This window comes from Choloepus didactylus, chromosome 1 (genome assembly GCF_015220235.1).
Source record: "Choloepus didactylus isolate mChoDid1 chromosome 1, mChoDid1.pri, whole genome shotgun sequence".
Lineage (NCBI taxonomy): Eukaryota > Metazoa > Chordata > Mammalia > Pilosa > Megalonychidae > Choloepus > Choloepus didactylus.
The window spans coordinates 144524933-144537340 of record NC_051307.1 but is presented as its reverse complement, the minus strand read 5'-3'; the positions used below and the strand labels follow the sequence as shown (position 1 = coordinate 144537340).

Below are 12408 nucleotides of genomic sequence, written 5' to 3'. Positions count from 1 at the left end.
ATCCATGATCACTAGAGAAGAATGTGTGTCCCAGTGACCTGGGATGTAATATTCTATATATGTTTGTTAAAATTTTCTGTATCTCTCTCTCCTTCTTGTTTCTCTGTCGGTAGGGCTCCCTTTAGTATCTGAAGTAGGTCAGGTCTTTTATTAGCAAAATCTCTCAGCATTTGTTTGTCCGTGAAAAATTTAAGCTCTATTGGAGTCCTTTAAAGGGAGCTCACACAGAGAGCAGAGAGAGGAAAATGCCCCGGGATATGCTAAGCTAAGGATGCACAGGAGCTAAGAGAGGACAAAACACCCCATGAGCAACTGAGAGAGACATTTTGGAGGCAGCCATTGAAAGCAGATGTTTGGAGACATTTTGAGATGCCAGCCCAGTGTCTACTCCAGAGAAACTAAGAGAGGACAAAATGCCCCAAGAGAAGCTGACGCTGATGCTTAGAGATGCTTGAAGATGCAGATAGAAGGATGTTTAGCTAAGAGATGAAGCCCAGAGTTTGCCCCGGGATATGCTAAGACAAGACCCCAGATGCTTAGAGAGAAACCCTGGGAGAAAGAACCAAGAAAACACAAGAGCTGGAGCTGGAGCACAACCGGGATCAGCAGACACCAGCCACATGCCTTCCTAGTTAACAGAGGTATTCCGGACACCATTGGCCATCCTTCAGTGAAGGTATCCTCTTGTTGATGCCTTAGTTTGGACCCTTCATGGCCTTAGAACTGTAAATTTGTAACCCTATAAATCCCCTTTATAAAAGCCAGTCTATTTCTGGTATTTTGCATAATGGAAGCATTAGCAAACCAGAACATGTCTGTTTTTCTGTATGAATTTTTTCATGTAGGATGGTGTTGGGTGCTTTAGTTCAAGGCAGTGAACTAAACTACCAGGATTACTTTTCCTTCCTCCCCAGATTCCAGAGCAGCAATAGATATGGGGAAGAAGGCCATCAACATATCAGTGACTTTGAGTAAATGTCTTCAAGCTATAAGGCAGACAGGACTGGAATGATGAAAAAAAAAAAAAAAAAATCAGAGCAACCTACAATGGGACAGAGGCAAAGGAAGGGGGCTGCTGAGATATAAGTGACCCATTTTCCCAGCAGAGCCAGGACGGCAAAAGCTGATGTCAGTGAAAGAGATTGACTTCAAAAGCTGATCTTTTTGTCAGGGGAGATGGGGGAGGATGGCAATGTAAAGTATCCGAAAAAAAATTAAATATGCTTCTAGGCATTTTTTGTTTTGGGAAAAGCTCAAAAACCAAACAAAAACAAAAACAACCCTGAAGTATCTACAGTCAGATTTATTATATAAGACACAATAATTGTTGTTCTACTTTGCTAATGTTGCTGGAATGCAAAACACCAGAGATGGATTGGCTTTTGTAAAAGGGGTTTTATTTGGTTACACAGTTATAGTCGTAAGGTCATAAAGTGTCCAAGGTAACACATCAGCAATCGGGTACCTTCACCGGAGGATGGCCAATGGTGTCCGGAAAACCTCTGTTAGCTGGGAAGGCACATGGCTGGCGTCTGCTCCAAAGTTCTGGTTTCAAAATGGCTTTCTCCCAGGATGTTCTTCTCTAGGCTGCAGTTCCTCAAAAGTGTCACTCTCAGTTGCTCTTGGGGCATTTGTCTTCTCTTAGCTTCTCCAGAGCAAAAGTCTGCTTTCAACAGCTGTCTTCAAACTGTCTCTCCTCTGCAGCTCCTGTGCTTTCTTCAAAGTGTCCCTCTTGGCTGTAGCTCCTCTTCAAAATGTTACTCACAGCTGCACTGAGTTCCCTCTGTCCATCAGCTCATTTATGTGGCTCCAGTGACTCAAGTTAGACCCACCTCAAATGGGCGGAGCAACACCTCCATGGAAATTATCCAATCAGAGTTATCACCCACAGCTGGATGGGGCACATTCCAAAGAAACACTCAAAGAATTACAATCTTATCAACACTGATAACGTCTGCCCACACAAGATTACATCTAAGATAGTGGCGTTTGGGGGATATAATACATTCAAACCGGCACATTCCACCCCCTGGACCACAAAATATTATCTTTCCATATACAAAATACATTCATCCCACAACAATATCACAGAAACTTAAATCATTTCAGTAACAATAGTTAAGTACAAGATTCCATCAAGATCAATTATAGGCATGGTCAGTCCTAAGGCATAATTTTCCTTTAGCTATGGATCTGTGAACTTAGAACAAGTTATGTGCTTCCAATATACAAAGGAGGGCTATTGATAGGATAAATATTCTCATTGCCATAAGGAGAAAGAGTAAGGAAAACAGGGTTAACAGGACCAAAACACTTCCTAAAACCCACAGGACAAACTCCATTAGATTTCAAAGTCTGAGAGTCATTTACAGAACAAGGTTGCATCCTTGGGGCTTGAGAGAGTGGGGGTCTAACCGTTCCTAAGGGCCTTTTTGGCAGCCCTTTTCTCTCCAAACGCTTCAGTGAGTGCTCCAACATATCCACACATTGGGGAGACAACCTTCTCAGCCCCACTCTCCTCAAACATTGGGGCAACACCCGGATTCCCTTCCATCTCTGGAGCACACACCCAACCCCTTCAGAGCAGTGTGGTGGCAGCCAGGCTCTCCCCAATTCCCTGGGAATGTATTCCACCCTCTTTGGGGCTTGGGGTGGCAGGACATTTCCTGAGCATCAAGGCAGAAGGCCTGCCCTCGACCTCCAGGGCAAAGTCACCCTTTCCATGCATGTGGGCTGCTCCACTCTCCCAGCCCAAGACCTCTTGACGCCAGACCTCAACCTCCATGGCTCTGTCTTTGAAGAAATTTTTCCTTCAATTTGTTCCTTGTCTGTCTCCTCCAGTCCAGACTGGGAAAGGCCAAGTGGAAGCCACTAGAACTGCCCCTGCCTAGCAAAATAGTGAACCAGAAGCAATACCAGATTCCTGGAGGAATTGCAGAGATTAATGCCACTCTTAAGGACTTGAAGGATTCAGGGGTGGTGATTCTCACCACATCCTCATTCAACTCTCCTATTTGGCCTGTGCAGAAAACAGACGGGTCTTGGAGGATGACAGTGGATTATTGTAAGCTTAACCAGGTGGTGACTCCAATTGCAGCTGCTTTTCCAGATGTGATATCATTGCATGAGCAAATCAACACATCCCCTGGTACCTGGTATGCAGCTATTAATCTGGCAAATGCTTTTTTCTCAATTGCTGTCAGTAAGGACCACCAGAAACAGTTTGCATTCAGCTGGCAAGGCCAGCAGTTTACATTTACTGTGCTACATTAGGGTTATATCAACTCTCCAGCCCTATGTCATAATATTGTCCGCAGAGATGTTGATCATTTCTCCCTCCCACAAGACATCACACTGGTCCATTATATTGATAATATGTTGATTAGACCTTTTGAGCAAGAAGTAGCAACTACTCTAGATTTGTTGGTAAGGTATTTGCGTGGCAGAGGATGGGAGATAAATCCAACAAAAATACAGGGGCCTTCCATCTCAGTAAAATTTCTAGGTGTCCAGTGGTGTGGGGCCTGTTGAGATATTCCTTCTAAGGTGAAGGATAAGCTGTTGCATCTGGCCCCTCCTATGACCAAAAAAGAGGCACAATGCTTAGTTGGCCTTTTTGGATTTTGGAGACAACATATTCCTCATTTAGGTGTGCTACTCCAGCCCATTTACCGAGTGACCAGAAAAGCTTCCAGTTTTGAGTGGGGAAGGGAACAAGATGAGGCTCTGTGACAGGTCAGGCTGCTGTGCAAGCGGCTCTGCCGCTTGGACCATATGATCCAGCTGATACAATGGTGCTGGAAGTGTCAATGGCAAATAGAGATGCTGTTTGGAGACTTTGGCAGGCTCCTATGGGAGAATCACAACACAGGCCCTTAGGATTTTGGAGTAAAGCTTTAACATCCTCTGCAGATAACTACTCTCCATTTGAGAAACAGCTGTTTGCCTGCTACTGGGCCTTAGTAGAGACAGAACGCTTAACCATGGGCCACCAAGTTACCATGAGACCTGAGTTACCTGTCATGAACTGGGTGTTGTGTGATCCACCAAGCCATAAAGTTGGGTGTGCCCAGCAGCACTCCATCATAAAATGGAAATGGTATATATGAGATAGAGCTCAAGCAGGTCCTGAAGATACAAGTAAGTTACATGAGGAAGTGGCCCAAATGCCCATGGCCCCCACTCCTTCCACCTTACCTTCTCTTTCCCAGCCCACAGCTATGGCATCTTGGGGAGTTCCTTACAGTCAGTTGACTGAGGAAGAGAAAACTTGGGACTGGTTTACAGATGGTTCTGCATGATATGCAGGCACCACCCAAAAGTGGACAGCTGCAGCACTGCAGCCTCTTTCTGGGATGTCCCTGAAGGATAGTGGTGAGGGGAAATCCTCCCAGTGGGCAGAACTTCAAGCAGTGCACCTGGTTGTTCACTTTGCTTGGAAGGAGAACTGGCCAGAGGTGCATTTGTGTACTGATTCCTGGGCTGTTGCTAATGGTTTGGCTGGATGGTCAGGAACTTGGAAGGAACATGATTGGAAGATTGGTGACAAAGAAGTTTGGGGAAGGGGTATGTGGATAGACCTTTCTGAGTGGGCAAAAAACATGAAGATATTTGTGTCCCATGTGAATGCTCACCAGAGGGTGACTTCAGCAGAAGAAGATTTTAATAACCAAGTGGATAAAATGACCCATTTGGTGGATACCAATCATCCTCTTTCCCCAGCAACTCCTGTCATTGCCCAATGTGCTCATGAACAAAGTGGCCATGGTGGTAGGGATGGAGGTTATGCATGGGCTCAGCAACATGGACTTCCACTCACCAAGGCTGACCTGGCCACAGCCACTGCTGAGTGTCCAATCTGCCAGCAGCAGAGACCCACACTTAGTCCCCAATATGGTGCCATTCCCTGAGGTGATCAGCCTGCTACCTGGTGGCAGGTTGATTACATTGGACCACTTCCATCATGGAAGGGGCAGCAATTTGTTCTTACTGGAATAGACACATACTCCATATATGGGTTTGCCTTCCCTGCATGACATGCTTCTGCCAAAACTACCATCCATGGACTTACAGAATGCCTTATCCACCGTCATGGTATTCCACATAGCATTGCTTCAGACAAAGGAACCCACTTCACAGCAAATGAAGTGAGGGAATGGGCACATGCTCATGGAATTCTGTGGTCTTACCATGTTCCCCATCATCCAGAGGCAGCTGAGTTGATAGAATGGTGGAATGGCCTGTTGAAGACTCAATTACAGAGCCAACTAGGTGGCAATACCTTGCAGGGTTGGGGCAGTGTTCTCCAGGAGGCTGTGTATGCTCTGAATCAGCGTCCACTCTATGGTGCTGTTTCTCCCATAGCCAGGATTCATGGGTCCAGTAATCAAGGGGTGGAAACAGGAGTGGCACTACTCAGTATCACTCCTAGTGACCCACTAGGTAAATTTTTCTTCCTGTCCCTGCAAGCTTAAGCTGTGCTAGTCTACAGGTCTTGGTTCCAAAAGGAGGAGTGCTTCCACCAGGAATCACAACAATAATCCCATTGAACTGGAAGTTAAGAGTGCCACCTGGCCACTTTGGTTTTCTTATGCCTCTGAATCAACAGGCAAGGATGGGGATTACAGTACTGGCCAGGGTGATTGATCCTGACTATCAAGGGGAAATAGCACTGCAACTACACAATGGAAGTAAAGAAGAGTTTTCCTGGAATACAGGAGATCCCCTACGGTGTCCTTAGTACTACCATGCCCTGTGATTAAAGTCAATGGAAAACTGCAACAACCCAATCCAGGCAGGACTACCAATGGCCAAGAAACTTCAGGAATGAAGGTTTGGGTCACCCCACCAGGCAAAGAACCACGGCCAGCTGAAGTGTTTGCTTAGGGTAAAGGGAACATGGAATGGTTAGTGGAAGAAGGTAGTGATAAATATGAACTACGGCCACGTGACCAGTTACAGAAATGAGGACTATGATGGCATGAATATTTCCCCCTTGTTTTGTTGTGATTATGTTTGTATTTGTCTGTAAAGCACATATCTTTGCTTTCTTCTCTGTCTTATCCCCTTATCATACGGCATAACCCATACTGTTCATTTTGCTGTATTTAAGCTAAAGGAAATCAATTTTAAGAGCTAATGTCACCCAAGGACTTGCACCCTATTCTGGAGAGATTTAGTGTGTTTCCAGTTGTATGCTGCATAGTGGAGTATTGTTAGTCAAAATATATGTCTGTTATTATTATCTACTTAGAGATTAAGTATGGTTCTAGGTGATGTGTATAACTGCCAAGTTGATAAGGGGTGGACTGTGATGGTTAGGTTCATGTGTCAACTTGACCAGGTGATAGTACCCAGCTGTCTGGTCAAGCAAACACTGGCCTAACAATTGCTGTGAGGACATTTGTGGCTGGTTAATAAACCAACAGGCTGGTTTATTAAATCATCAGTCAATTGACTGCAGCTGTGACTGATGACTCACCAAAGGGTGTGTCTTCCACAATGAGAGAATGCAGTTGGCTGGATTTAATCCAATGAATCAGGTGAAGACTTATAAGCGAGACAGATAGAGGACCTTCACTTCTTTGGCTGCCCAGTGAAGCATTTCTTGAGGTGTTCGTCAAAGTCGCTGGTTCGTTTCCTGAGGAGTTCATTGAACACATTTGTTGAAGATCCCAGTTCATTTCCTGAGGAGTTCGTCGAAGTTGCCGGTTCATTTCCTGAGGAGTTCATCAGACATCTTCCTTGGAGTTGACAGTTTGCTGACTGCTCTACAGAATTTGGACTCTTGCATACCCACAGTTGCATGAGTCACTTTTACAAATTTTATAGTCAGAGACACCTCTCGTTGATTCTGTTTCCCTAGAGAACCCTAACTAATACAATTGTATATGAGGGAATACTATACAATAAAAATTAGATCAAACTTTCCTGACATGAGGAAAGATACACTACTAAAGAAAAGAATCAAGGAAGAGATAAAACTGCCATTATTTGCAGGAATTGTAATTGTCTAGTAGATTTTAACTAACTATTGGGATAAATAAGAAAGTTCAGCAGGGGTCATATACAAGATTAATACATAGAAATCAATACCTTTCCTATGCATTGATAATAATCAATTAGAGAAAATAACAGAAAAAAAAGATTTCAATTGCTACATTAATAAAAGACTGTAAACTACCTAGGAATAAATGAATAACAGCTGCATAAGCCCTATATAGAAAAATATATATGAAAGAGGATCTGAAAAAAAAAAAAGGAGAACTACACTAGATTCCTACATGGCAAGACTAAACATTAAAGAGATGTCAGTTATTCCCAAGTTAATCTATATAGCCAATGTAATTCTGAAAGGATTTTTCAATGGAATTTGACAAGCTGATTCTAAAATGCTTCTGGAAGAGCAAATGCCAAATAAAAACTAGGAATATTTTGAAAAATAAAGAGGAGGGCAGTAATTGCTTTATCAGATAGTAAATACATTATAAAGCTAAGGAAATTAAAATAGTATGGTGTTCTAGTTTGCTAATGCTGCCAGAATGCAAAACACCTGAAATGGATTGGCTTTTATAAAAGGGGTTTATTTGGTTACACAGTTGCAGTCTTAAGGCCATAAAGTGTCCAAGGTAATGCATCAACGATGAGGTACCTACACTGGAAGATAGCCAATGGCATCCGGAAAACCTCTGTGAGCTAGGAAGGCACGTGGCCAGCGATTGTTCCAAGTTCTGGTTTCAAAATGGCTTTCTCCCAGGATGTTCCTCTCTAGGCTTCAGCTCCTCAAAAATGTCACTCTTAGTTGCTCTTGGGGCATCTGTCCTCTCTTAGCTTCTCTGGAGCAAAAGTCTGCTTTCAAAGGCCATCTCCAAAATGTCTCTGTAAGCTGAAGCTTGTCTCTCAGTTCCAGTGCATTCTCCAAAGTGTCCCTCTTGGCTGTAGCTCCTCTTCAATATGTCACTCTCAGCTGCACTGAGTTCCTTCTGTTTGTCAGCTCATTTATATGGCTCCAGTGATTTAATTTAGACCCACCCTGAATGGGTGGGGTAACACCTCCATAGAAATTATCCAATCAGAGTCATCACCCCCAGTTGGGTGGGGCACATCTCCACAGAAACACTCAAAGAATTACAATCTAATCAGCACTGATACATCTGCCCACACAAGATTACATTATGGCGTTTTGGGGGACATAGTACATTCAAACCAGCACATGTGGTATTGGTGTAGGAAAATACAAATAGTTCAGTTTTAGTATGGTATAAAGATAGTTTCAAAACAGAGGGGAAGGGTTCAACTATTTAATGAATAGTTATTGGGACAAATTTGGAAAAAAGTTAAGGATGGACATTTTCTCAAGCCATTCACAAAAATAAATTCCATAATGATTAAGCAGCTTAATGTAAAAAATAAAATTGTAGGAGTATTAGAAGAAAATATAGGAAAATATATTTATAATCTTGAGTTAGGGAAAGAATTCTTAAATAAGTCACAAAATATAAAAATCACAATGGAAAAGATTTATTTACATCAAAATTACATCAAAATTTAAAATTATATATGACAAAAATGTACCACAAACAAAGGTAAAAGATAAAAGATAATTTGGAGGAAATAAGTGCAACATATACCACATTCAAACTTATATAAAGAACTACCAAAAAAGAGAGAAAGAGAGAGAGAGAGAGAGTGAGAACCCAAGTGGAAAATGGGCAAAAGATATGCATACTTGGGAGCTAGCAGGGAGGATCCAGCAGTGGGAGGAGCCAGAAGTGGGGAGGGGCTGGAAGTCAATAGAACCCAGAGGAGAAAGGACAGGACGGGGCAGGTGGGTGAGGCAGGGACACAGCCCAAGGAACCCAGTGCCCACCAGCGGCACCAGGATGTTTCAGACTTTGGGGAGAAAACATGGCCTAGCTGACACCTCTATTCTGGACTTCTCCCAGCCTCAAAATGTATGTGTATTATATTTGTATATAAATTGGAGAGTTGTTATCAAAAGAAATGGAATGGATGCTGGCAGGCAAAAACAGATTGTCCATACAGTCAATGAGACAATATCCAATTTATCATCATGCACCGTGCTGGCATGGGGAACCCTTGTGAACAACACAGATGCATCCCTTTCTGAAGGGCTTATGGTCGCTTCAGTGCAGTGCAGGAGACAGACCAGGCTCAAACAGCCACAAACACGAACTAATGAGTGCTGTGTGGAAAAGCACTGGCAGGAACCAGTGCCATAACAGGTGGAACTGGCCCATTCTGAGGCAGGAATTTTGGAGCCAAGTAAGGCTTAACAGGGTGTGGTAGTTGGAGGCTGCAGGTACCCCAGAAAGGACCATATTCTTTTCATCCATTCTTGTGGGTGCAGTCATTTTGTGGGTGGGAAGTTTTGGTTAGGTTGTTTCAATTGAGATGTGACCCACCTCATGAAATGTGGGTCTTAATGCTCTTACTGGAGTCCTTTATAAGAGGATAAAGGAGACCCAGAAAACACAGAGAAGCTCATGGGAAAAACCCTGGAGAAGCTGAGAGACAAGGTGACACCTGCAGAAGCTGAAAGAGAAAGCACTGAAGCCAGAAGCTGGAAGCAATGAAACCTGGGAGAGAAGGACCAGCAAATATCACCATGTGCCTTGCTATCTGACAGAGGAGTCCAAGCTTGCTGGTAACCAGTCTTCAGAGAAGCTATCATCCTGTTTTTGCCTTAGTTTGGACATTTTCATGGCCTTAGAGTTGTAAACTTGTAGTCTAATACAGAAGCTAGTGAAGGGGGAATGATAATCTAACATGTACCAACACGATAATGAGGGTGAACTTAATGGCATGGGAATGGTCAGTTGTGATTACAGTTTGTTAATGGGATTATAAGTATCAGTGCCACATTGAAGGCAAACATGTTCGAAAGTGGTTGTTAAAAGGCATGTAACCCACAGAGGAGCACTACAGATATAAATAAGTGTTAGCATGATATACTTATGAGGTATGACACTGGTACGAAGAGTTAACAATAGAGTGGTATATGGAAAAACTACCCACTATATATTATAGACTATATTTGATAGGAATATCTTACCAGCTCTACACTAATACTAGAGATGAATGATTAATGGCTGGTAAGAGCTCTGGGATGTTTTATGTTAAGATAATTGTTTAAAATTGAGAGTGATGATGATTGTACAACTAAGTGAAGATGATGTGAGAGACTCTTTATCTGGGACAGAATATATGTTATGTGAAATTAGGAACCCCCTACTTAATAATTCAGGCCCTTGATCTTGAGGCTTGATCTTGTGAGACTTGGGGCTACAAATGGGAGGCTAAACCTTCCTGTAATTATGCCAAAGAGGCACCTCCAGAGAACCTCTTTTGTTGCTCAGATGTGGCCTTTCTTGCTCTAAGCCCAACTTGGCAAATAAATTCATTAACCCCCCCTCCATGGGACATGATTCCCAGGGGAATGAATTTTCCTGGCAATGTGGGACACGACTCCCAGAAATGAGCCTGGCCCTGGCATCAAGGGATTGAAAATGCCTACTTGACCAAAAGGGGGAAAAGAAAGATAACAAAATAAGGTTTCAGTGGCTAAGAGATCTCAAATAGAGTCGAGAAGCTATCCTGGAGGTTTCTCTTATGCAAGCTTCACCTAGACATCCCAAATAGCCACAGTATGCCAAGCCCTAACCAACGTAGTCCCGAAATACCTAGGTTCCCATCTGCATTCTATAAATTCTATAAAAGATTCACTTGCTAAGTTTTATCTCTGAGAAACTTAAATCCACCAGAGTGTTCCTATGCCAAACAAGTCCTAAAACCCAGAGGCAACAGCCTCTTTAAGAACAACAATCAGATGACACCCCCTTCCCCATAATGTCGACACCCCCTTTCAATATGAACAAGACACCCTTGAGGATTGAGAAAGTGATTAAAGGAGAGGAAGGGGTAGCAACAGACAAGATAGGATTTAATTAAGGATTACGAATACTGAAATTTTATATAAATATATATGTGCATATTTTTTAGATACTAGGGTATTAGAATAGCTAGAAGGAAATAATTGGAATGGTGGAACTGTAACCTGTAACATTTTTTGAAATTTGCTCTATAGCTATTTGTTGAATTGTGCTTTGAAAGTTTACCACCTTTCTGTATATATCCTATATTTCACAATAAGGAAATACTGAAGCTGTGGAACTGTAACCCATAACGTTTTTTGAAATTACCTATATAACTTCTTGTTGAGCTGTATTTTGAAAGTTAAGACCTTTCTATACATATGTTATATATTACAATAATGGAAATAACTGAAATTGTGGAACTGTAACCCATAACATTCTTTGAAATTTGCTCTCCAGCTACTTGTTAAATCATACTTTGAAAGTTATCACTGTTATGTATATATGTTAAAGTTCACAATAAAAATGCATAAAAAACAAAACAAAAAGAACTTGTAGTCTAACAAATCCCCATTGTAAAAGCCACAAAAAAAAAAAAAAAAAAAGGATATGCATACTTGTTTATTTGCTTAATTTGAAGAAGAGGATATTCAAGTGGCCAGAAAACATCCTGGTAACAAGAGGTTCAGCTTTACTAGTAAACAAGAAATACAAAATAAAATGATAAATTACAATATAATTTCCACCTACCATATTGTAAAAAATTTAAAAGAGTGACAAGAAAAGAGAAGGTCTCAAAACCCTTTTGGTGAAAACATAGATTGGGTCAGCTCTTTTGAAAGGTGATGATTAATTAGTATGCGTATCTTTTCACCCAACAATGCCACATCGTGGCATCGGTCTTGGAGAAATACTCGGTTGTGTACATAAAGAGGAGGATGCTTACAGTAACACTGTGGAAGTGAAAATCTGGGAACAACTTTATTCTGCATCAATTGGGAAATCTTTACAAAAATCATTACACATCCACACTACACAATATTATGCAACACTTAAAGAATGAGGAAGATCTGTATTTACTGACCTGGAAAAATGTCCAAGGCATATTGTTAAGTGAAAAAGGAGGTAGAACAATATATTCAGTGTGATATCATTAATGTAAACAACAACAAACAAAAAGGACCAAATCAGTGCCTATATTTCTCTTTATATATATGGATATAAATGTTTAGGAAAAGATCTGGGAAGACAAACAACCACTTGATAATAGTGTGACCTCTGGAATTGAGGATAATGGTCAAAAGAGATCATTATTTTATTTGTATTGTTTTATTTTTTAAAAATAAGACAGTGTTCATGTACTAGCTATACTGTTAAAAACCTGGAAATGAAACAGGAATGTGCTTTATGATTCTTGATTCTTCACTTACTGACTTCAATTTCCCTTCTCCAAGTCTCCCTTGAACCCATACGAATCAGGCCTTCACCCCCACGATTAACTGAAATGGGCCCT

General features: G+C 41.7%; 1 protein-coding gene across 1 annotated transcript in view; it reads right to left on the bottom strand.

Moving 5' to 3' along the window:
• ERICH6 (glutamate rich 6) overlaps window positions 1-12408 on the bottom strand; it is a 43860-nt gene that overhangs the window by 24247 nt on the left and 7205 nt on the right. Inside the window, exons 4-5 of the mRNA XM_037824845.1 lie at window positions 11223-11242; window positions 10353-10374 (exon numbers count right to left, since the gene is read on the bottom strand). Of these exons, the coding sequence (XP_037680773.1) occupies window positions 10353-10374; window positions 11223-11242 (42 nt within the window). The remainder of the gene's footprint in view (window positions 1-10352; window positions 10375-11222; window positions 11243-12408) is intronic.